This window comes from Ailuropoda melanoleuca, chromosome 1 (genome assembly GCF_002007445.2).
Source record: "Ailuropoda melanoleuca isolate Jingjing chromosome 1, ASM200744v2, whole genome shotgun sequence".
Taxonomy (NCBI): domain Eukaryota; kingdom Metazoa; phylum Chordata; class Mammalia; order Carnivora; family Ursidae; genus Ailuropoda; species Ailuropoda melanoleuca.
In genome coordinates, this window is record NC_048218.1 from 93,878,627 (window position 1) to 93,904,640 (window position 26,014).

At 42.2% G+C, this 26,014-nt stretch overlaps 1 protein-coding gene across 5 annotated transcripts in view; it reads left to right on the plus strand.

Annotated features, from left to right (window-relative positions):
- GOLIM4 (golgi integral membrane protein 4) overlaps positions 1 to 20,255 on the plus strand; it is a 74,893-nt gene extending 54,638 nt beyond the window's left edge. For 2 of the 5 annotated variants that reach the window (XM_011222630.3, XM_011222631.3), the window contains 9 exons: positions 432 to 590; positions 2,931 to 3,218; positions 4,880 to 5,136; positions 6,038 to 6,120; positions 7,446 to 7,555; positions 10,155 to 10,322; positions 10,626 to 10,694; positions 18,206 to 18,286; positions 18,573 to 20,255. In XM_011222630.3, the coding sequence (XP_011220932.2) occupies positions 432 to 590; positions 2,931 to 3,218; positions 4,880 to 5,136; positions 6,038 to 6,120; positions 7,446 to 7,555; positions 10,155 to 10,322; positions 10,626 to 10,694; positions 18,206 to 18,286; positions 18,573 to 18,722 (1,365 nt within the window). In that variant the 3' untranslated portion in view covers positions 18,723 to 20,255. The remainder of the gene's footprint in view (positions 1 to 431; positions 591 to 2,930; positions 3,219 to 4,879; positions 5,137 to 6,037; positions 6,121 to 7,445; positions 7,556 to 10,154; positions 10,323 to 10,625; positions 10,695 to 18,205; positions 18,287 to 18,572) is intronic. The other 3 variants (XM_002917429.4, XM_019797721.2, XM_019797722.2) reach the window with 2 other exon arrangements.
- Positions 20,256 to 26,014: the final 5,759 nt, after the last annotated feature.

The following is a 26,014-nucleotide window of genomic DNA, read 5'->3' on the forward strand; positions in this document are numbered from 1 at the left end:
ACGTTACTCAGACCATATTGGTAAAAGATATCTGCACTTGTATTTATATAATTGTGTGAATTTTTAAACAGATTTTTTTAATGCTATAAAACTGATTGTGAACTGTCTTTTAATAATGATACTTCTACCAGAAAGTTGTTTATAAAAATTCTGACTGTTTAACATAGCATGAGAAACTAACATCTGTCTTAGATATTTTTTCTCCATTCCCTTTATATCTAATTCGCATTTGCATGTGCTTAAAAATGGTTAAGCATGAACAAGTAAGAATAGCTAATGCATGAAAATAATCTGCATATTTTTCCTAATTGGTACTTAGGTACAATATTTTAGTCTGGTCTTCCATGCAACCCTAATGTCCATCCATGAACGATATCTCTTTCCCTCCTCAAATTGTACAATTTGCAACCAATTGTGCAATTTATACACAGACTCAAGTTGCGGAATATAAACAGTTGAAAGATACTCTGAATAGGATTCCAAGCCTTCGAAAGCCAGAACGAGCAGAGCAGCAGAACGTTACCCAGGTGACACATTCTCCGAGACGTGACCACACAGCGAGGGAGGACTTGGCTGGAGAGCCACGGGAGGTAAGAGGCGTGAGCTGGTAATTCTGCGATGGGGTCCCTTTCCCCGTCAAGCTGTCATCAGGTGAACTGCTCTAAATATCGCCAACTCTTCCTGCAGAACAGTGGTTCTCCAATTTTAGGGTATATCATAGTCCCCAGCAGAGCTGTTAAAATGCAGATCGTTGGGCCCTAGCCCAGAATTTCCAGTTCAGTTATTTTGGGATGAGGCCTGAAGATTTGCATTTCCAACTGATTCAGCTGGTCTGGGGAGGACACTCAGAGAACTACTGCTATAGTATTTTCTGGGAAAGACTTTACTGGCTTTGTTTACTCATATGGGTTTATTTTTTCTGAAGGGGCTATTGTGTCTGAGTTGGTTTTTTTGTTGTTGTTCTTGTTTGGTTTTTTGGGGGGTAGAGTGAGAACATTAAATGATAATGAGGCTGTTCCGTGACAGCCCACTCAAGTGTTAACGTTGGTAGTACAGTTGAACTTGAGGCAGTTCTAGGTCCACACAGAACAAGCCAAAAATTGTATTTAAGAGGTCTTTAGAAAATTATCAAAGGTGAGAGTGCCTGTCTCTTAATCCACTTTTTTTTTTTTGTACTCCCCCTCTTCATAAAAATTGAGCCTTGCTTAAGAGTATCTCTCATAAGTGAGACATTAAAAGTAGGGTCGCCCTCATCCTTAATTCTAACATAGTTGTTTTTTAATCACATGCATAATACAAATGGCAAGTATGGCTATCTTTCTCCCTGAGAAAGTTGTTTTTAACAATGAATGTTTGAGAAGATGTATCCTGAGTTACCATCTTATGGGAATAAATAAGTCGCTATGGATGGACTTCATAGAAGTCTTCAGTCCTGCAGAGCATTGCTTTACGGACGGGACGTTATGTGTCTTCATGGGCCCTTCTCTGTTACTATTAAGAAAACATGACCAAATCTCTGTCCTGGGAATTGGTTCTATTCCCTATCCTAGTCTGACTACCCGTTTACTGGATTAATTAATCTTTTAATGACTCAGACCTTTAATTTTTTCATCTGTGAGGTGGAGATAGTAGTTATCTTCTATAACCTTTTTCACAGGAATGCTGTGGAGATAAATGGCAAGTATTTGAAAGCACTTAAGGCCCTTTAGAGAAGTATTTCATATATAAAGCCAGGGCAGTATTATGTCAAACCTGCCAGGTATTTGAGGATGTTGGTAAGACATACATGTCCAGGAGTTGTCCTCAGATGTCTGAGAGAGGACTTTTTTCCTTCCTTCCTTCCTTCCTTCCTTTCTTCCTTCCTTCCTTCCTTCCTTCCATTTCTTCATTCTGATTTCTTGGTTATAGTTCTGCTAATTTAAGAAGAGAGCCTCACATTTATTTCAATTTGGAGGAGCAGTCTGACCAAATAAGTTATTTTTTCCAGTAAATAAGGTTGGGGGGGGAAGAGTGATAAATTTTCTTATGATATTATATCATCTTTTTTTTTTTGCCCCTCTTTTCTAAGTAATGAAAATCACATGGAAATCTCTGAAACTTTAAATCCAGTAAAACCAATTTAAACCAACCAATTTTAGAAGAAGAGTTCTCTGTAAAAAGACATGTCTTTTTATGTTGAATTTATGTATTAACAATACAAAATATTTACAAAGAGTTTCCTCTGATTTATGAAGAAATACTTTAAAATGTTAAAAATATTTTATTGTATCTGGTTTAATGCACACTATTTTTAGTTAACATGGTTGTCTATTAGTAATGGCATTCTTTTTTTTAATTAGAAAAAAGTAAACCCAACTCATCCTCAATTTGATCTTGTCCTTGTCTTTTCAAATCATTATATTTTGTTAAAGTTGTGTGCATTTAAGTAAGTTCTACACTCCTCCCCCACCTGTGGGGGCTCGAACTCATAACCCTGAGATCAGGAGTTGCACATTCTTGTGACTGAGCCAGCCAGGTATCCCACTTTTCAAATCATTATTGAAAATAAAATTTACATTGAAGAAAATTACATACACCCTTCATCATTTGAAGGTTGCAGGGTTTTTCCATTTTGTTTTAAGGGACAACAGGAGTTAGTTTGCTTTTGAGGGAAGGGTCCTCTGAGATGTGGTCACGTGTATAGGCTTTACTTTTAGGTTACTTACTGTGTTCTTCCTGGCGTGAAATTGTGCTTATGTTATCTGTGTTTTATAGATGAGATTGCGGAGTGAGAAGAGTTAAGTGACTGCATTGCAGCCATACTTTGCAGTCAGGACTCTGTATTTCTAGACTCCAGGATTTTGCTTATGCTATAACGTATACGTGGTAATAGATTGTATCAGTGCTTTCAAAATAGAAGAGCGTCCTTCCCAGTGATGTGCTTGGCCTAGGTGTCCCCGAGCAGTGATGGGCGGCAGACGCACGAAGCGGTTCCTGGAAGAACGGAAGAAACAAAACCGGACCCTCCCACCCAGGAGGAGCCGAGGCAGCACGGAGCCGACGCCAGAGAGCCCGGGGGCCGGCAGGTGGAGGAGGAGCACCGGAAGGCTCTGGAGGAGGAGGCAATGGAGCAGGTCGGGCAGGCCGAGCGGCTGGAGCAACAGGATCGGGAGTGGAAGGACCAGCGTGAACCGCGGGAAGAAGCCGACCTTCTGGGCGGGCATGCTCCCGCCGCCGGTGTACGAGGTCCTCTGCTCCTCGTCCACCAGGGTGGTGTTTTGTGGGCTGGGGCGGGGGCGTGGCTTCGTTTTTGAAGATTGAAAAAGCCTCCCCATCGATGACAATCCCTAAAAGAAAATCTGAGTGAGTTCACTCAGTGTGATGTGCATGTATGTAGATTTTCTATCGTCATGCCCAAAGCAGAGCCGCTGGGTACCTCAGAAAGATGCCTGGGGGAACGAGAAGGCTGTTGGTGTGCGTGTTTTCTGTGTCAGCGGCGCCACACAGGGGAGCTCTGTGCTCCCCTCCCTTGAGCAGTAGGAGGAGAGATGGGCACCTGACTGGGCACTGCCCGGAATGTGCTCAAGTCCCACGGGCATCGTGAGGCCGAGAAAGGTCTCATTTTCTGTGATCAGAGGTCTCCTCCTCCCTGTTCACTTCCTATCAAACTGTGGGTTGGCTTCTGCACATTCGTCTTGAAGGTGGTTATTAAGTTGTCAAAAGGCTGATCTTACCGCTTAAGGATGCCCCCCCTGGGGAGTATGTTTAACCAGTCTCTGCTTAGGCTCCCCCTACAGATCGCTGCTCTCTCACATAAATAAGGTTTTCTCCCTTTAAAAAATCCATTATTATTAGGAATCATACTTTGAAAGAACTTGAAGCAACACTGAACGCAGAGAGGTATCTTTCTTTCGCTGTCTCTATGCTGATACCTAACAGCGGGCTACTTGGCCTTTACATAGATGCTGATCACCTTTTATTTATGACTCTGAAGCTGTGTTTGGCCTCAGACTCTCTAAGACTTCAAGCTGGTTGAGGCTTTGGGCTGAGTAGATGTAAAGGCCTCTATTGTACTGCTGTATTGCTGCAAACTTAGCTTGGAGAAGCCTCTCCCAGTCTTGTGTCCCTCGTAGCGTTGTTCAAAAGTAATCCCCGCCGTGGGTTTGATCTCCCTCACCCTTGCACCTTCTTTCTGTTGGTGAAAATTGTGTGTGCTTGTGTTGGTTGGGAGAGAGGGTGGCGGAGGAGAGAGCGGTGGGCAGCTCAGTGAGAAGCAGAGTTTTAAGAATTCCTATATCAGTTTTTCCTTTCATCGGGAGGTATTGTGTTCTCACTCAGTCTCTTTTTCTTTGAAGAAATTGGTTCTTTGCCTCTCCACCCTTACCTGAAATTTGGCTTTTTTTTTTTTTTTTTTTTTTTTTGCTGTGGATAACCTGAGACTAGTTGTGTGTTCCTAGAATTAATTGGTATCCCTGCATCTTAAACTCTTAATGGAAAAGCCTTAGCCACAGCTTCAGCTCACAAATTGCCCCAATTAATGTGAGGTCACCAAGTGCCCACTTGATGTCGGAGCCTTTTGAACATAACATTTAATGAAGGTCCGAAACTGATTTCTTCTGTTGTGCCCCCTCCCAGGTGAGAGGGAGCACATTGCAAATCTGCCAAAATGCCCGCAAATCAGGAAGATCGGTTACTCAGAGAAGCCAAGGGCGGCTCAGAGAGTTGGGAAATGGGTGACCTTGGGTGGCCTTGGATGGAGGGTGTCATCACGGTCCACCTGACAGATAGGGATTAGTTAAAGCAGCCAGCCCTGCCTCCTGAGTTTGTCCTGAGAAACAAAGGATGAGAGAACCCAGAGGACCCAACCGTTCTTGCTCGGCACCTGCTCGTTTTCCCTCAGGTATATCCTTCAACCAAGCCAGTCACCAAGTTCCGCTCGGCGTACGAGGAGCAGCTGGAACAGCAGAGAGTGGCCGCGCGGCGGACGGAGGAGGCCCGGCAGTTGAGGGAACGCCAGGCGGCTCTGCACCAGCAGAGGCTGCAGGGACACTCGTGGAGGCAGCGGCAGCGGCAGCAGCAGCTTCTCACCAGAGAGGGCGCCCGGCAGAGGCAGGCCAGCCCCGAGGAGGGGCGGCCGCAGCCCCCAGAGCAGCTCCAGTAGCCTCCTCCTGATGGGTGTAGATAGCCCCTCCTCTTGTTCTCTTTATTTTTATGTATTTATTTGTTTTTAAAGAATATATTTATTTATTTGAGAGAGTGAGCACGAGTGAGGGGAGTGGGGGTACAAGCAGAGGCAGGGCAGGCCAGCCCCGAGGAGGGGCGGCCGCAGCCCCCAGAGCAGCTCCAGTAGCCTCCTCCTGATGGGTGTAGATAGCCCCTCCTCTTGTTCTCTTTATTTTTATGTATTTATTTGTTTTTAAAGAATATATTTATTTATTTGAGAGAGTGAGCACGAGTGAGGGGAGGGGGGGTACAAGCAGGGGAGGGGAGCAGCAGAGGGAGAGGGAGAAGCAGACTCCCTGCTGAGCGGGGGGCCTGACGTGGGGCTCCATCCCAGGACTCCGAGATCATGACCTGAGCCCAAGAAGGCAGATGCTTAACCGACTGCCCCGCTGCTCTTGTTCTTATAAGCAAGTGGCAGGCAGCTTTGTGTGTTTATTACCCATGAGTTTGAGCATCTCCTGTGGCTGGGGCAGAACAACGGCTTGAGAATTAAATTTCTAAATATTTAATTTCTAAAATAATCAACATTTCCCCCCCTGATTAAAAGTGTTAGGTCTCCAAGCTTAGTTTAGGTCTCAAAATAACCTAGCAGGTTTTGTGTTAACTTTATTTTACTTTATCATTTGAAAGGTGTTTTATCTCTTTTAAAGTATCCTTTGAAATTGTATCTGGAATCTTTATGAAACCTAATAGCACAAGGTTTAAAAAAAATTTCCTTATGACCTTTTAAAAAACATTGAAAATTTGTTTATTACTGCCTTTAAATAGAAATGACTTATGGCCAGTTGTGCCGCTTAATTTGTCACTGAATTGTTAATGTTTGTGTCCCTTACAGGCAGCATGCTCCTTATGATGCTATGGATCGTGACATTGTTCAGGGAGCCGAGGACCAAGGCATCCAAGAAGAGGAAGGAGGTGGTGAGACTTCTTAGGTGGTGGATACGTTAATAAGGTTACTTGGTGACATGTAGTATCAGCTCAGAGTAGTGTGCACATCTGAGTACACACAAAGGACATCTGTGTACTGCTCTTCTTTTTTAGTTGTTGTTGCTGTTATGTTTGTGGTAATCCTCCCAAACAGTGCACGTTGGTGGCCCAGACAGCCCGAGATTTGTTATCTCTGACACATTATCATAGGGCTGTCATACTCTGGGAAGTGGCTCCATTTTCGCCTTACCTTGGAAGCCTTTGGATCATTGCCTCTAAAAGTTTCTCAGATTAAGGCAATAGTAGCTTTCACTTGTGGTGAGCATCTCCTGTGTAATTTGTCAAATATCACTTACTGTATAATAGAACTAGAAAGTAACAGTCTCTCTGGCAGCTCTAACACTCAGATATGTACCCTTTTTTAAAGAGTCTAAAAGAAGGTGATTACCCAAACTCCCTCTATAGCCTGTTCTGATATTTTATAGCCCTTCTAGTCAAGAAATTGTTTTCCTTATGTCCCCCTGTACAGCACTTTAAGCTTTTTTGTTCCATTATCAGTAAGACGATGTTCTCTTATTTATTTAATGAATCCCTTGGTGCACTTGAAACCTGATGGTTGGTTACCTTGCATCCCTATTTTCTATAAACTAAATACTCTCCATGTACTTAACCTTTCCTCTTACATCTTACTTAAAAAGTTGTTTGTTCTTCTCTTTGTATGCTCTTATCTAAATTCCCTTTATGGAAATATTTTATTCCAAAAGCAGCAAGTAAATGTCTGTGAGCTGCAATGTGAGATGTATCTGTGTGGTGGCAGCCCTCCTCACTGCCGTATCAGACGACCCAGGATGGGCTGGATTTGATTTGAGCTCCACAGATGGGCTTGTTCTTTCTTTCATTTCCTGAGACGTTAGCGGTTTCTTCTTTTGGTACCTTGCTATTTCCTCTGATACTACAAAAAATTAGCTGATAATTTTAGCAGTGTCCAGTTGACTGGGCTTTCTTTTATTGAGAAAGTTTTGGTGGTTTTTTTTGCATAACAAGGGGGAGAATGCAGCTGCTGTTATAAACGTTTGTTTCAGAAGGTGAGAATGATGTCACTCACCCACGCTGTCTCCTTAGACACATGGTCTGGGAAAAGGACATGGTTTTATTCAGAAAAGCTGAGATGTACACCGTGTGGTGAATTAACCTCTCTGGAGGAGAGACTGGGGGAAATGGCCTGGAGGAAATCCCACCGGTGGCTTTTCTGTGAGTGAAAGGGCAGAACCCTGTCCGGTTCATCTGCACTGATTGTAGTTCCTTTGATTTGCCAGCCTACGAGAGAGACAACCAGCACCAAGACGAGGCAGAAGACGACCCAGAGAATGGACGTGAGCCCCAAGATCAGGGGCCCCAGGAGACCGATCCGGAATCTGAGGCAGATGTAAGTGTCCTCTCTTTCGGTCACGATACTTGGACACCCCCCAGGGAGGAAAGGAAACTTGAAGGTTTGCCTGACGCCACGCCTCTGGCTCCAGCTCTGGCTCCAGATGGGGCTGTGATTTCGTCAGTGCGTAATTACCTCAGCGATGTTGTTAACTGTAACGCGGGGGTATGTGTGTGTGATGTGATGAGACTGGCCCACAAGTTGTTCTGGGAAAACAGAAAAGGAGTTTTTCTCTGCCAACTTTTAGATTAATAAAATTAAAACTGAGAAAAGCAAAATTGAGAGGCATTGAAATATGTAGACATTCTGAAAGATGGTGGAAGAAAAAAAAGCAAGTGTGGGAATTAGAGAATCTGAGAAAGGAAACGGACCAGCGTGGAGCCTGCTGACAAGTCCCCAGAAGGTCCTGTGTGTCCTGTGACCACGTCACCTCCCAGCAGTCGGGCCGTTTTCATCAGTCCACGGACGGATGAGGATGTGTGGCTTGAGAAGCAAAAGAAGAATCTGTACCATGGTGCTATAGAAAAATGAGAATATATATGGGTACAGACCTACCAACCAGGAATGTTCCTTGTGTTTACTGAACGGACCCAGACTCTCAATTCCGCTGTGTGGCCCGGGGCCTGAGGCAAGCAGGGGTCCAGGGAGCGTGCTCTTGTGCAGATGTGTAGATGAATTTTATAACTTACTTCGGCTCTCCTGTCATCTTTTACTAGTAAATCAACCACTGCGTTGATGAAATTCAGTCTATACTATCATATGGGTCCTGCTTGTATGGAAAGGAGGATCCATATCCTTCCTTGATAATCATTGAGAAAGGCTTCCTGATAGCTGCCTGAAGTCCCTTGGATGGCAGTGGCTTTTCTCCTTGCACAGGGATGTGGCCATGGGTCAGCATTTGTCCAGGTATGCTCAGGAAAGAGCAGGAGCTCCAGAGAGAGGGGAGCGGGAGGGAGCTAGAGACTGAGAGAGGGCAAGAGAGCGTCTTACAAGAGGAGCAAGAAAGCAAGTGCACACCTGACAGGTGGAGGGGCAGCAAAAGGATGCCCGTTCCAGTCACCCCCCGGGAGGTGCTGTGTACTTTGACACTGGACTGTGGAAGGAACACTTCACTCTTCCCGTTAGCGGTTTACATGTTCTCCAGGGCACACTGGTGGCCTTCCTCCCATTCCTTCTTTTAATTAGAAATTGTTAGCCTACTTGTCTCTCTGTCTCATCTAATTATTTTACTTTTTTAGTTCCAGCTTCATTGAGTTATAACTGATTGTTTTATTTGAACGTAACAACCGTGCCTATTAAACTTTACTTGCTACTTGGCTAGAGTTGGACCCAGTGTGTATGTTTTATGGGCTTTTGCAAAGGCTTTTGGTACTTTTTTTTCTGAAGAGAATGTGTTACATTTTTCCTGTGTTTCCACACAAATTATTGATAATGCACAAAAAAAAATCTATATAACGAGATTGTGGAGTAATTGGCTTTGTGTGAAGGCAATGATTTGTCACTCTGTAGTCCCAAGAAAAGTGTCCTCTGCGTGGAGTGTATAACCAGGGGTGTGCACATAGTAAGTCAGCTGAGACCACGGTGAGCCCTTGACTGTGTTCAGGGCCCCGAAGTGAATCGAAGTGGAGTCCTGTTGTCTGGATAGCACCGATAGAGACTAAATCTTACTCTGAGGCCTCATCTCTGGGAAACATTTGCCGCTTCCGTCAAGTGTTCTGTTGGTGACCCTGGAGGCATCGGGAAGCTCGCCCTGCAAGCATTACCGTGTCTGCCGAGCTCAGGCTTTAAAATCTGAATCTTTACGAGGACGTGTATTATTTTGAAAGGTGCTTTGGGAGTTTGAGTGGCAGATAGAGATAATTCTCAAGTTGATCATGTGAAGGGCATTTGTTGAACACCATCACTGAGAGCAGCCAGAGTGGGGGTTGGGGGAGAGATTTTTCAAGATATACTGCCGAAGACTGGGTCAGCTCATTGCGTTCTCTCCTGTCCCTAGCCAGGGCAGCTCTCTTTCCTGGTCGTGTTCGTTCTACAGAAACGTGTTCCATGCTAGAAATCGAGTGCTTGCTTTTGGGTTAGCCCCTTCTAGTCTCCTTCACAGCCCCTTTCTTAGGTCCTTTCTGGTGGGGCCTTCTCACTCTCAACGGCTGTCCACCCACTAAACATGTGAAAAATCGCTGGCAGAGGAAAGTTTGTATAAAAATCAACATACTCGTGAGACAAGTTACAATTTGCCTATCTAAATCTCTCATTTTAATGATTTCTCCTACTTGGTCTTTTAGCTTTTATTAACTATTTTTCTTGTTGTCTAGTTACACTCACATTTCTTGTGATAGAATTTGGACGACTGTCTCAGAATCGCTTGCAGAAAACAAGTGCTGTTTGTACTGCATTCTGATTCATTCAGCCTCTGACAAATAAAGCAGGAGTTTTATCTTTTGACGGTGGGATGTGTACTTGTGAGTGTTGGCAAGGACGGATCTGAACAATCTGGTGAAGGACGATTTCATTTTCTGCCAGTGTGTGGCCTTTCAAATGAAATTAAATTTGATCCTGGATTTTGAAGTAGTGGTTGCTTTTTATTAAAATGTTGCAGAGGGCAGCTGTAGAGGATATAAACCCAGCAGATGACCCTAATAATCAAGGCGAAGACGAGTTTGAGGAAGCCGAGCAAGTGAGAGAAGAAAATTTGCCAGATGAAAATGAAGAGCCCAAACAGAGTAATCAAAAGCAAGAGAACACAGAAATGGAGGAACATTTGGTGGTAAGCAGACGCTAGTGCAGAGGCTGGTTTTATCCCGGGCGTCTTAATCCCTGCCTGGTTTGTGCCCAAGGTGGTTCCTAACGCATGCCGACAGGTTTGCCTCTTTGGTGGGGTTTTAGGCCATCATGTGAAAGGATATGCCCACACTTAGGGAGAGAGGTTAACACCCCTCCTAGGTTTTTTGTGTTCATCATTTCCTGGCCACCGATGCATTGAAAGTACCTTTTTTACAGCAGCAAGCTTGTTCTTTGTCCCTGCGCCTCCACCCTTCAGTAACTTGAGCTTCCCCTTTTGTTTCAACAGATGGCAGGAAACCCGGACCAGCAGGAGGATAATGTTGACGAGCAGTACCAGGAAGAGGGAGAGGAGGAGGTAGGGAGGCGGAATGCAGGAAACTGGTCAGGATGCTTCGCGCATCGCACGCCCCTTAAGTGGCAGCTTTGGCTTTGACGGGCCTTCTGTAGACGCCCTCAGAAAGACATAGGTGGGCTGAGAAGAGGTCCTTTCAAGAGGAAATGGACTGTGGAAGTAGAGACATTTGGTTGGTTAGTAACAAGAACAGGGTCATAGAATCCTTCCTTGTGGTTCTCACTAGAAATTTTGAACTGAAAGAAGACATTCGGCCTTCTAGGAATGGTGGACATAGGTCTATGTGATCTTTGTAAGAATATTTTCTCCTGTTTCTTTCTCTCATAAAAGAGAGAAGAACAAAGCTTTGCCTATTGAGGGGGTCTGGAGTAACCCCCATAACTTGCTCTGTAGACATTGCCATAGCTCTCCCTCACAGGGGTGCCCTGCCCCACAGTGCCCATTAGAATACACTTAACGCCCTCCAAAAATTTTTTTTAGAGTCTCTACTTTTTGCTTCTTCCCTCGTAAGAACTTAGTGTCATAATAAAATTTAATGATAAAGAAAAGGAAAAATATGTAAGAAGCTCAGTTGAATAAAATGCACTTGGGTGGAATTTTTTTTTTTAAGATTTATTTTATTTGAGAAAGAGAGAGAGAGTGAGCATGGGGTGGGGAGGGTCAGGGGGATAGGAGAGAGAATCTCAAGCAGACTCCATGCTAAGTGCAGAGCCTGAGACGGGTCTCAGTCTCACAACCCTGAGATCACAACCTGGGCCAAAATCAAGAGTTGGACACTTAACCGACTGAGACACTCAGGTACCTCATGGGTGGAATTTCTTTCTTTTTTAAAGATTTTATTTATTTATTTGTCAGACAGAGAGAGCAAGAATGTGCAAGCAGGGGGAGCAGCAGGCAGAGGGAGAAGCAGGCTCCCCGCTGAGCAGGGAGCCTGATACAGGACTCGATCCTAGGACTCTGGGATTACAACCTGAGCCAAAGGCAGACGCTTAACCAGCTGAGCCACCCAGGTGTCCCTCCATGGGTGGAATTTCCTGAATTTCATTTTAGTTTCCTTTTTATTGTTAACTTCTGGCCGATACTTGTTAATTAGTTTCAAGGAGCACCTGTCGTGGTGGCCCATCTGTGTAAGTGATGGATGAATGCACTTGGTTGGAGCTGGTTAGTCACTGTGCTCTTCTGTGGGGACCACTGCAGCTCCATGCCTGGGGTTATGATACGAATGAGCCAAGGCCCTATATGTAGTGTCTCTCTGGCCCAGTAAAGCTCTGGTTCAGAGGGGCTCCTCAGCCAGGCTTCTTGCCAGTGTGGGGCTTTAGCCTAAGGAGAACTGCATGAATGGAATGGATGGCAAATATCAGCCCAGACAGATTCCCCCCACCCCAGGGATCCTGCGCAGAGCACATGTGCCGCTATACTCCTGTGCATAGTTCCTCAACTAGCCCCGCTCTTTCATTTTTGTTGCATTTGTTGTCCACTTCTCAGAGCTAATGCTAAAATTTGCACTCACACTGGAAAAACAGAAAGGGTTGTTGCTCTTTACAGCCGTTGGCAGCAGATAGCTCTAGTCGTGTGCACTCTGGCTCCATCTCTTTATTCTTTGTTCTCATCCTGCTGTTCATCCTGATCAAGACCCTGAGCTGTGTTATCACAAGAGAGCACTAGCAAAACCAGCAGCCTTGAATATTAGGACATTGGGCAAGAAAAAGGAATTCATCTGGACTTCTCTTGTAACAGGGTGTCTGGACAAATATTATTCGGTTTCATTATGTCAGATGCCAGATATCTTTGAGGGATTAAAAGAGAGGAGGTTCACCTTGGCTTATTTTTAAAAATGCAGAAGGGTAAACATTAAATTTTAATCAGTATTTACTGATTTTTTTTTTTAATGTTCATATTATGTCGGTTAAGGTGGAGAGAGCACTCCTGTGATCCAAGCAGGTTTAAGGATAGGGAAAAAAGAAAGAGACAGGAGGGGAAGAGAGTGGTGACAGGCCGAGGTGAGGACCTCTGCTCTTCGACCCTCAGGTCAGCTGAGCCCACGAGAGCCCTTTTCTCTCCCTGCAGCAGGCCCTGGGTCCTGCTTCTCTTTCTCTGGTTCCCTGCTCTAAACTCCTGTCTGGCGTCTCTGTCCCTCTTTCTGGCCCTGTCTTGCGTAGGCTTGAGTTCTTGCATCCTCCCATGTCAGAGTGCTCTCAGCCTGCCTTTCCCCTTCCCTGGGTGACTCTCCTCTCTGCCCCGAGCAGCCCTTTCAAGGCTGTGGTGCATTCCTTGGTCAGTTCCTGAGGTGATTAGTTACTAGATCTTGCTACCTCTTCTGGTTCTTCCCAGTTCTTCCCTGGAGGAGGGAGAAGAGTGGTTCCCAAATACCATTTAAGGACTAGTAATAGAGACGAAGTTCTCACCAGACTGCAGCAAAATGAGAAAGAGAGGAATGCAGTGTGTGAGAACCCATTTGATGTTGTTTATAAGTGATCCATGTGAGACATTTGTGGGGCGCTCTGTGCCATGCAGTGCCGTGTCCTACACGTCCTTCTCTGCATCGAGCCTCGCAGTCTTCCAGCTGCCCCAACTGACTACAAGGATGTATGGCCCATTGCTGTCATCACTTCCCCTCCCGCCCATCCCTCGTCACCTGACGTCCATTAGCATTTGCTCCTAGGGAGGAAGTGCGTCTTGCCAGGGCCCTCCCTGCTCAGAGGTCCAGCCCCTCAGACTTGTGACTTGAGCTCAGAGAGTGGGACCCAAGACAAGTGCGCTTTTCGGAAATTTGCACTGTCCCTGCCTTTCTTTTATCTTAGTACGACAGCGTTACCCTTCTACAACATAAAAACGATGGTTATGAACAAGTGATCATGGCTTATTGCTTGGGACATTCGTGTGGGGATCCCATCCCCGCGTTGCTTACTTTTCAGATTTTTTATTTACTTATGAGCAAACAAGACAAGTTATGTCATTGCCAAAAAAGTGCTATGGGTGCTTAAAAGTGATTTAAATGTTCAAAAAAGTATATAAGTTAAATGACCGCTTGAAAACTCTGAGTGCTCATTTTCGCCGAATATAATTGAAAACAGATGGATCTGCACACTCGTGGGAGAGTGCACACGTGGTTATTAGGCTCCCTGTCATGGGACTGCCAGCCTGCGAGTCTCCACAGTGTCGAGCTGGCCAGGCGGCACAGCCCCCTGTTAACCATGACTCAGCCAGCTGTGGTGTCCCTCACAGGAGCTGCTGTTGCCCAGGGCCTTTCCTTCGTCCTATTCCATGCACATCCTTGGATCCTAACATTCTGGACTACTTCAAGTTCAGCCTTCTGGGTCCTGTCTCATCCCATGACATCTTTGATGTGTAAAACCAAAGCCCGTTTCAGACTCAGTAGATCTGTCTTATTTTGGTAATTAAACTTTGCTACATCACATAGGGACCGTTTCTAAAATGCCTAAGACATTAGGTTTTGGTGAATAAAAATGAGTAATGAGGAGCAGTGTTGGGGAACCTTTGACAAAATGTTTGCATCAGCTTTATCAGGATACTAAAGAAGGTCGAATGTGGAAGACATAACTGGTGTGTCTCCATTATAAAAGAGTAACATTTGGCTTCTGTTATTAGTCTAAGCATATTTGAAAATTAGAAACTCCATATCATTTTGTTCCTTTTCAGTAATGCCTTTTAAGATGAGTTCACATTACTTTTGTCCCAAACACGAAGAATATATTACCAGAATAATAATGTATATCTATAAACTTGAAAATTGCAAAATTTTCATTTATGGGTTCCCTAAATTAAAAGAGTAATTTACAGCAGGGCTTCTTCTCTCAGATTCTATTGACAACTGATAAACAACCCAAATTTTTCTACACTAGATCTCCAGGGAAGAGAAGAAAGAATTTATGCAAGGGTGTTTATCTCTCTAGCCAGAGACACTCTTAACCCTGCACTCAGTCACTCAAGCTAGTAGCTCTCAGTCTTTGCTGTGGCTAAGAATCACCTCAGACAGAGTGTGTGAAAGTACAGATTCCTGGATCAGACCTTACCCTTGGAGATTCTGATCTTACCTGTGGTGGGGCCTAGGAATCAGAGCTCCAGGAACACACTGTTTGGAGAAGTATTCCTAGAACAAGTGGCCACAGGTGGACTCCGGGAAGTCTGAAACTCCTGAAACTTTTGTGTCAAATGATGTGTATCTGTGCCTATTTGCATACATTTGCATTTCTTTCCAAAGTATTAAAAGGGCCCATGACTCCTGAGCCCCACCACACAGAAAATTAAAAATCACTGATTTTTATCAAACCCTTTTATTGTACAGATAAGAAATTTGGGCCTCAGAGAGGTTAGCTAAGATTTTGAAGGTCGCACAGCTTGTTATTGTTGGAACCATGATTAGAGCCCACCCAGACCTGATTTTAGAGGCTATTGTAATTAAGTATACCAAGGACAGTAACTAAAGAATTGATATGGGCAAGTTCTTCTTTATAGAAGTTAGTGAATGCAGAAGGAATGATGGAATAAGAAAGTTACCATTTTTGTAGCCCCTAATTAAAACAAGTGACCTAGGCGCCAGTCGTCAATGGATGACATCACTAGATGAATGGTGGTCAGGGAATTCTATCATGGAGGGATCAGGCAGGGACCTTCTGAGTTTGCTGAACAACTTCAGCCTCACAAAAAGTGGGGTGAGTGTTATGTGCCTCCCAGTGTGATGAAAATACAAAATCTGCAGCATCACCTTTGAAAAACTCTTGCTTTGCAAATCAAATCTGAATTCATGTAAGTCTTTGACTTCCTTTTATAAGAAATGTGGGAGCTAGAGGAATGAGTTAATTGATACCTTAAAGAAGCCAGCGGATCCAGAGTGTGGGTCATTCTACAGGAAAACAAGTCAATAGCATTAAAAAGCAGAACCGCTGTTAGGTATGGCCTTTGTTTGGATGATGATTAGACCAAACCAACTGTAAATAGACAGTTTGGGAATTTTTTGTTTTGTTTTGTTTTTGATTTTGATTTTTAGTTTTTATTTATTTGACAGAGAGACAGCATGAGCAGGGGGTAGGAGTAAGGAAAGAGGGAGAAGCAGGCTCCCCACTGAGCAGGGAACCTGATACAGGGCTCAATCCCAGGACCCTGGGATCATGACCTGAGCCGAAGGCATTTAACCAACTGAGCCACCCAGGCGCCCGACATTTTGAAGATAATCAGGAAACTGTCAAGTCAGAACTAAACATTAGATGATACCATGGGATTATTTATCAGGTGTGATTATATAAGAAAAATCCATTGTTTTTAGTTGTAGATACTGAGCTGGGTAGGGATGAAATTACATGATGTCTAGAATTTTTAAGAAAGGGTCATCAAAAAAAAAAAATAACACTGGTGATGCAAGGGTGGCACCGTTGAGCTAACTTTTGAACCTTGGTGATGGCTGTAAGTAGTTCCTTGAATTATTTGCTTTATTTGTATGTGCTGGCAAATTTTCATAATAGAAACAAGTGACTTTATTTTTATACAGCCAGTATTTGGGAGCCAGGGTTTTAATCCAGGTCTGTCTGACTCCACAGCCCGTGTTAGGGTTTGGCAGACTACAGGCCTCGGTCCATTTTGTAAGTCAGGTCTCATTGGCACATGCCTTTTTGTTTACATCTTGTCCAAGGCTGCTTCTGCACCCCAATGGTAGGGTTGAGTAGCTGCTCGAGAGACTTTATCGCTGAGTAAGCCTGAATACTTACAAAATCTGTCCTTTTACAAAAAACAATTTGTGGACCCTGATTTATATTCTTTCTCACCATATTGCAGTTTCAAGGCCGGTCCTTCCCAACCCCAACTAAACCAAGTTTGGTGTTCTCTAGTATATTTTCATTATTAAGGCTACAGAAGACAGGCAAACAAGGTTCACTGAAATTGATGGGGATACTTTGGCAATTTAACGATGTTTCAGTTAGTGAGACTTTAATATATGTAGCCTGAAATTAGTAATTCAGTGTTTTCATCCCAAGTGCTGTTGTGAGATTCTGTGGTGAAGGGCAGAAGAGATGTCACGGACCACTGCTAAGAGCCTGTAGGTGAGACGAGGGTGTCTTCTTTTTAGCTCACGCCACTGGGACATGTCAATACAAAAAAAGCTCTATGACTCTGTCCCCAGAATGTATTTATTTGGTCCCATTGTAGTATAGAGGCTGTGAGTCTGGCTGACGTTGGGGTGATTAGAAGAGGTTCAGGAAAGCTGGGGTGTCGAGGCGTCTTTGAAAGATCATCTTTGTCAGCTCTTAACAAGCCAGGTTCCTGCCAAAGCTTGTATGGTGGGTTGTGGTTCATTCCTGTCACACCTGGGCTGGACACTTTGAAACAGCCCTTAATTTGTTCCTCTTTCAGTGTTAACACCTGTGTGCTTCCCTTCCCTTGCCCATTTCTGGGATTTTTAACACCCCCTTCCCCGTCCCCAACCTCACTCTGGAAATTCTGTGTTATTCAGGAAGACTGCTCTTACACCGCTGTCCTAGGACAGGTCAGGTTTTCTTTCAGTCCCAGGATACTGCATGATGCTTAATGGATAAGGCAGGATTTTTTTTTTTTTAAATTCACGCAACTTTAATCTTTTGGTATGCATATGGTTTTGAAAATAGTTAAGCTAGAAAATATTTTACCTTATATTTTTGTGGAATGTAATCTTTAAATAGAGATTATTTTGCAAAAATATTTGTGTACTTTCTTTGATTTGCATTTTGAAAAAAATAGTTGGGATCAGTGACAAACAGATAATAGTAATAGTGCACATAAGAGAAAACTACTTAAAACAGAAATAGCATGTTAGAACATTGAAGAGATGTAGGGATTTGGGGCAGTATAGTAACTATGTCATGAAGAAATTGAAATGATTGTGTTCCATGTTCTAGGTATTTTAGCCGGAGAACTTTATTCTTAAATTATAAGATCATATATACACATTTCGTCTGTTTTCTACTACATCATGTTTGGTAACGGTGTCTGTTTTCTGTGCTGTCCCAGAGCAGGTACTTTGTGCATTGATTCACGTATTCATTCATTGACTCTTGCATTCATCAGTACTTAAGCAATTACCGTGTGTCAGGTACATATCTAGGTATTGAAGACATTTGAGTAAGACAGATGGTTCCTGTCTTCCTAGAACTTACATTCTGTCAGAGTCTTCAGACTTCTGCAATTCCCCCATTTTGAAAAGGGGAATTTTTAATTTTATAAGCTGAATTTCTTCAGGTGTTATACTTGTAGGGTTAACACTTACTCAAAGAAATGAGAAATTCAAACACAAAGGTCCTAGGCTCAGAATCAACGGCATTGATTTTTTGTAGGAGGTATATTGTACATCTCTTCATAGCTAATAGACAAGTTAAATCTTTGACTCAAAAAGATTTTGTCTTTTTTCAAGTTTACTTTCAGTTTAATTTTGTTCTATCTTTAATGAAATGTTTGGAAATCAAAATATGTTGTTGCAAGTGTTTAAATAATAAAAAGGGTCACCTACTACTTCTGGTTTCTTTCAGGTTCAGGAAGATTTGACTGAAGAGAAAAAAAGGGAATTGGAACATAATGCTGAAGAGACGTATGGTGAAAATGAGGAAAACGTATGTATAGGACCGGCATGGCGACCGCGCGTGCGCACGCGTAGGAGAGTGGTCTGGCTGGTTGGGCAGATACGGCGCGTCTGCCCAGGTGCCGTGCAGTTTCCACAGGCCAAGCCGGCGTTGGGCTAGAGGAGACTGGCGCTGTTGCCTGTCGGACGTATTCCAGCAGTTGTTTCCTTTCTCTAAAACTGAATAACTTCATTTTTTTTTTTTTAAAGAGGGAAATATTTATTTCACTAACTTTATACCCTATGTCTTCGTTTTCCCTTTTCCTTTTACCTGTAAGGGCGATGAAAAAAACCATGATGGCGAAGAACAAGCAGTTCGAGATGACAACCGCCCCAAAGGCCGAGAGGAACCCTATGAGGAGGAGGAAGAAGAGGAAGAAGACGGCGCCGCGGCTGCGGAGAAGTCCCAGCGCCGAGCGGAGATGTAGGGGGCCCGGCCGCGGACGGGGCTCAGCCATCGGCCTTTTCACGCTGCTCAGAAATCAGTCTGCCTACTGAACTCTAGGATATTTAATTACAAAAATTAGGAACTTAGACCTTTTTTTAACTTTTGTATTAGAAATGCTCATACATTTATATGAATATATTTTGATAACCTAGGTTAGAGCTTCTTTTATATTCAAGCTGAACACAAGCAAGAAGAAAAACAATAAAGCAAACCTTAGCCGTTGAATCTCGTTTTTCATAGATGATGTGATGTTGGAAAGGGCACCGATTTTGTATATTTCCGCTTGTTACTTTTCTATCTTCTTGTTTCCAGGTGTTCCGTTGTTTGCCTTTAATAAAATACGGGATTTCAAATAGGGAATACTGCAAAATGCTGTGTAGCCTTTAAGGAGAATGGCCAGTTTATTAACTGCAGCCTTTCTGAGGTTCTTGTGTATAGTTCTGACGGAATTTTCACCCCTCTGTATGCCTCTGGAATAAGATCCACATACAGACATACAATTGGAAAGGCATTTTGGTTATAAAGACATTTTTTTTTTCAGACTTTTCATATCAGTTAGAAAAATGTTTGGCTTTACTTCAAATCACTGCTGTTCTCGAAAGGAATTAGATTTTAAAATGAGATGGTACTAAAACTCCTGCCTCAGTATTCTGGACTTTGATATTCCGGTATTCAAACAAGGTAGGACGCATCAGTGTATTAACCTTCTTGAAAGACTGACACCTTGTTTAATAACTAATTTAGTGTGTGTGGGTGGTATTTTCTATGAGCACCCATTCAATTTTTTTTTCTGAAATCGTCTAGTGATATCCTTGTTTCAATATCTAGTTCTCTACAGTAATATATATTTCCCCCATAAACTGTGTTCCTCAGTATGCAATCACTTTGATGACAAGTATGAATATGAAGGCATTCCAGATTATACAATTGAATAGGGTTAATTTCGGTGATATGATAGACCCTCATGACTTTTCTGTGTTATGCCCGTATATGGCATTTTAATAACTACAAAAGTGCCCTAAAATAAAAGAATTAAAAATCAAAAATTTCTTTTGGGATCGAGACATATTTGTCTCTCTACATAAAGATTTTTAAATATATAGAATTAAGTAATATAATTCATATGTGTGTGGTTTTATAATACTCTCAAATTAATAAAGACATTTAATTTCTACCATTTTTGTATGAATGTAATGTTAGTTTTTAATAACCACACTCCTCATGTAAGATTTTGATTATCCCACTGGAGTGATTGTGTATGTATGCATAGGAATGTTTTGTTCAAATATATTTTGGATTTTCAATAATCATAAATCAAATTTTACTTTTATGTATAAAAACCCTTTATGTAATGTAAAATGTATAATATTGTACATAATATTCAGAATACAATTATTTTGGTAAATTAGTTTGTATTTTTAATGTCCCAGTTGCGGTATTTAATTATTTGAACCATATTGAAACTTGGTAATAGTCAATAAAGCTATAAAAAGCAAGTGGTAAATCTTTTAAAGTCTGTGATTTCTTATTAGTTTCTGATCTTATTCTTCAGTTCTTTTTTATAAAAGGAGAAATTTTAGGAGGTACAAGTATAGATTAATGAATTATAAAATGCCTTTCCAACCTGTTCCTACTTTCCTTCTCTCTCTCTCTAATTGGATTGGTACTTGATTTTCTTTCCCCCTTTCCTAAAGAAAGAACTAAGAATTGTTATTTTATTTGAGCTAGTTTTGGGGGGAAAAATATAAATAGGTACAGAAATGTAAGAGACTGTCATGTGAGCACCTTCAAAACAAAGAAACATGTCTTAAATCCCCCCCTAGGAAAGCAACCAGCTCAAACCATTCTACTCTGTATGGCACCAAGTTCCTGTCCCATCCTAGCTAGTGTTTGGAAGAGAACTGATCAGTCGGAGTTGAGCTACATTAATGAGATGCGCAGAAATAAAATGTCACTTGTATTTATCTCTCCAATTAATCTGTGACTATTGGTGCAGCCAATAAATCAAAGGATTCGGTCCCAGTGACATAGGAGGGCAGAAAAGGCACATTTATTAGGGACAAGTACAGTGGAACACAAACTACATTAGTACAATGTAATGACTATATATTTGTAAGCGTGATTTTAAAAGATCCTTGAGTAAGTGTATATTCTGAACCATGGGTAAGTCACAGCAGCTCACGTTCGTAAAGGAAAATTATTGACATTTATTGAATGCCTTCATAATGCAGGCAGTGTGTGAATGGGACCCACTTTATCCCCACAGCAATCCTTTAAGGTTGACGGACTCCCCCTTCTCACAGCTGAAGAATTTTGCCCTCCTGGAGCATCTGACATTATTTAACTGCTTTGAGTTCTGTTTTGTCTGAGTCCTCTCATGACATCGTGGTACACCCATACTGTGGCGTGTTGCACAGCCGTTAAAAAAAAAAAAAATAGGTCTATTTCTATTCTTGAATCCTCTTTTGTCTTCTATTGTAGTATCTCTTCCTAGTTTTCTTCTTACCATCCTGGCTGCTACTTCTCAATCCCCCCGCCCCCCGCAAGATTCTCTTCATGCCCTTAAATATTAGTGTTCTTTAACTTTTGTCCTATAGGTCTTTCCCCATCTATGTCTTAGATGCATGGCTCCTGATCCATTTCTTCAGCCTAACTTTCTATGACCCATTCCACCTCAAATTTATGATTTTCAAAGCTGAATTTGCCCTTCTTCCCCACCTAAAACCTGCTTTTAGGTTCAGTATCTCAGTTCGCTCAGCTTCCCAAAACAGAAACAAAGTTTGTCCTTGATTCTGTCTTCACTCCCTACAGATGCTACCAAAATGCCTTTAAATTTGCCCATTTTTTTTCCATCCCTACTATGCTGATTCAGGCCGCTGTTACCTTTTACCTGAACTATTAGAACAGTCCCTTAACTTCTCTCCTTTGCTCTTTCCTACCAATCCCAAAAATCTGTGCCGGTGTGATCTTTCTAAAGATAACAGTAACACTCCCCCATTACACAGTTATTTAATAAATCGCTATTCCACATAGGGAAAATTCCAAACTCTTTAATATAACCTACATAATCATGATCTGGCCCCATCTTATCTCTTCAGCCTTCTGATTTACATTTTAATACTGAATCATGATAAATCTGGCTCCTTTTTGTGAGGCACATTCCTCTCTTAATCTCTTAGTAACCAACCTTGACCAATGCCAGAGCTATTGTGTTGTTAATTTAGGATAGCTGGTGTCTATTTTCTCAGTTGAGTGGAGAAAACAGTCTACAGAAGTAGAGAACAAAGCTAACCCACAGAGAGAAACCAAAAGCACAGGCAGAGGTAAGAGTTGTGTGAGTTTTTTCAGTCCCTATATCTTGCCATCCTTGATGCCAGCCAAGTCTATCCATAGCTTGATGAGTGAGCAAATAAATCCTACTTTTTCATTTGAGCTAGTTGGAAATGGATTTGTCACTTGCCATCTGAATGCTCCTGACTAATACTTAATATTCAGTTCCTTCAAATCATTATGCTCTCTTGCATCATGGTAAATTCACTACCCACTCTCTCCAGAAACACTGTTCAATCCCTATTCACTCTCTTCTTGGCCTGACTCATTGCTTTAGGTCTCCCTCTGGGATACCTCCCACTCACCCCCTGCCCCCCAGTCTAGGCTGCATACCTTTTCTGTGTCCCTCTATAACAACCTGTATTTCATATCCCAGTACTCTCCACAGTGTATGGAAACAGCCTATAAATTTATCTATACTCTTCTTGACATACATGTTCTGTGAGGGTGGAGACCTCATTTCTCTTGTTTATTGTTGCAACCCAAACACTGATACCTTCAAATAGTCAATATTTACTAGGTGAATATCTTACAGTCCTCATCTAAGAACGTTGATTATTTCAAGATCATACAATGAATAAGTGGCAGAGCTGGGATTCCTTCCCAGGTGAATCTGATTCCAATGTTAATTGCAAATATAGCCAGGGTTGAATGGATCATTATCCAGTGTCACATTCTGAGTTTCATATATTAAGGTGTCCTTTAAATTCTGCAGAAACAAATCTAGCGAGAGTCAAAAATTTTAAAAATGAGCAAAACCTCAGCCATAGGGTCTTAAGGAGGAACCAAGAAATTGGAATTATTTGGTCCGAGAAAGATACATGGTCAAAGGAAAATGTAACACTGTTAATGTCTATCTTCTTAGAAGCATCGACTACAGTGTGAGGAATAAAGAATTTTTTGAGAAACAGGTTGGTGGAGTTATGAAATCTAGAGAGGTTTTCAAACCAGAATGCATTAATCAATTAAGACTCACAAGAGCCCCGCCCAAGCCGAGGAAGAGATGTAATATTCTCTAGAATGTCCTTGGGTCTTGTGACGGCCTGCTGTGGGAGGGCCAGTTGGTGTGGTGGGGTGGGCCGTGTGTTCATCCAGCAGTTGTCCTTTTGTCTGCATCCCATCCTGCTTCTGCTCTTCATTTGGAGAAAGGCCTAATCCTGAAACCACGGAATTCGTCCCCAAACCAACCATTGGGCTCCATCTTCTGGGATTTCTTTCTTTTTTTTTTCTTTTTCCTTTTCTTTTTTTAAGATTTTATTTATTCATTTGAGAGCGAGAGAGAGAGAGAGAGAGAGAGAGAGATCAGAGAGACAGAGCACAAGCAGGGGGAGAGGCAGAAGCAGACTCCCTGCTGAGCTGGGAGCCTGATGTGGGACTGGATGCCAGGACCTGGAGATCATGACCTGAGCCAAAGGCAGACGCTTAACCATCTGAGCCACCCAGGCGCCCCCTTCTGGGGTTTCTCTATGAGGCTTGAGAAATGCTCTCTGCCTGCTCTGACAATGGCAGGAAACATCCATCTGGAGCTTCCAAGAGTCATACTCGTGACTCCTCGTAACTCTGCATGACTCCTCCTTGCAGCAGGAAGAAAGGAAGCTAATACAGAATGAGGGGCAGGATTGGGATATCAGGGAGGAAGAAGAAACGTGGGAAAGGGAGAGAGACAGAGACAGAATGATAAAGAGAATGGTATTCAAATTCCCAGGTTCTGACATCCTTTGGTTTCCTCCCTTTTTTCCCCCTTTGGTAAGTTTGAGGTTCTTTTCAATCACATACAACCTAAAGAATACTGATTACTTCAGCATTACATATAAAGTACAGTATTTTGTATTAGCTTCATTTCTTCCTGTTGCACCTGGCTGTTCTTCATGTCACAAGAAGTAAGACTCCTAGAAGCTCCAGATGTATATTAGATAGATAGATGATAGATAGATGATAGATGATTGATAGATAGATAGATAGATGATAGATAGATGATAGATAGATAGATAGATGATAGATAGATGATAGATTGATAGATAGATAGATAGATAGGTAGATGTTAGATAGATGATAGATGATAGATGATAGATTAGATAGATGATAGATAGATGATAGATAGATAGATAGATAGATAGATAGATAGATAGATAGATGATAGATAGATTAGGCTGAGAGGAAATCCTTGGCATTAACTTTTAGTCATATTGCCCTAAAAGTAGCAAATTTTAATAAATAATGACATACTTTTTGCCAATCTCTTGATCTTCTTGTTTTCTCTTGGGTCTGTCTTTAAGGCCCAGAGAGTCTGTGTTGAATGCTTAAGGATTATTTTAATGAAGTTAAGAATACCCATATATCCTCCTTCTTTAATCTACACCAAAGATTGGCAAACTTTTTCTGGAAAGGGCCAGATAGTCGATGTTTTAGCCTTGTGGACCATAGAGCTTCTCTTGAAACTACCCAACTCTGCCATTGTACTGTCAAAGTAGCCAGAGACAATACATTAAGGAATGAGGATAGCTCTATTCCCATAAAACTGTTTACATAAACAGCAAGCAAGCTAGAGTTGGCCTGCAGATTGTAGACACCTGTTATATATGGTCTGAATGCTTGCTATAAAAACAATTATGTCAATAGAAAACAGAGCATTTGGGATTTTCAGGTATCATAAGGCTTTCTATTTCTTTCCTGTAATCCTTTCTATTTTAAGTTGGCAAGCACTCAATGGTATCTCAGCTGCTGCATTTGTACACTATTTTAAGTAATTGGAATGAAATACTTTTGTCCTTCACCATCTTGGCTGCCCTTGTTCTTACCATTCCCTATATGTTACTAATGGAGCTTGAAATTAAATGTCATTTCTGTTTGTCTCTTAACACATACACAGAATTCCGTATAAGGTACATCCCTTTTAAAGAACTGATCCTTTGGAAAACATGGGTTTGAGCAAGATGAGATGACTTCTTTTGGTCTTTTGTGTGTTCTTTCTCCTTTTAAGACTTAAGGAATGAGAACCAATTACCACAACTGCCCATTAATACATTAATGATAATCGAATTTGTGATCTCAACTCCAAAGGTTTTTGGGGGTTCTGTAGGTATTCTGATTCTTGTTAAATTTATGTATCCTAGTAGAATTAGACTTTTTTTTCCCATAAAGACAATTTGAACACCTTTGTATTCCTTTAGCTCTGGTCAATTACCTCCTGTGTTAGTTTTAAGGCTTATCCACAAAATCTTTAATAGTCATCTCTTTAAGAGGTGAAATCTAGTTCCTGTTCCCCTGAGCATGGACTAGACTTAATCACTGACTTCTAACAAATAAAATTGAAGGGAAGGGACGGTGTGTGATTCAGAGATTAGGTCACAGAGACAATGCAGCATCCCCCCGTTCTCTCTTGGAAGCCAGCTATCATGCCATGCGGGCATTTGAACAGCCCTATGTTGAGACCTGCATTCGTGTGGCAAGATATTGAGGCCTCCAGCCAGCCAACAGCCAGTGAGAAACTGAGGCCCCCTGTCCACAGCCACCTGAGTGAGTTTGGAACAGACCCTTCAGCCCCAGTCCAGCCATCAGACTAGGCAAGTGGAGTGTAACCTCAGTGGAAACCCAGCACCAGAAACACCCAGACAAGTTGCTCCCAGATTCCTGGCCCACACAAACTTGAGATAATAAACGTTTATTCTTTTAGGGTTTGGAGTAATTGGTTACACAGCAGTAGATAACTAATACATCTTCTAAGGAGTGTTTATAACTCCAAGTAGAGAGGCCAGTGGTGAAGATGATGGGCGGCTGTGTGGTGGAACTGGGCATCCAGCCAGTTGCTTTGCTGGAAGCCAAGTCTAGATGCAATGGTGTCAGAAGATGAAGTTCAACTTAATGAGTTAAATAAATTTAACCCAATTTGTTTGTTCAAATTATTAGATTACTTTTAACATAGTGTTACTCAACTTGGATTGA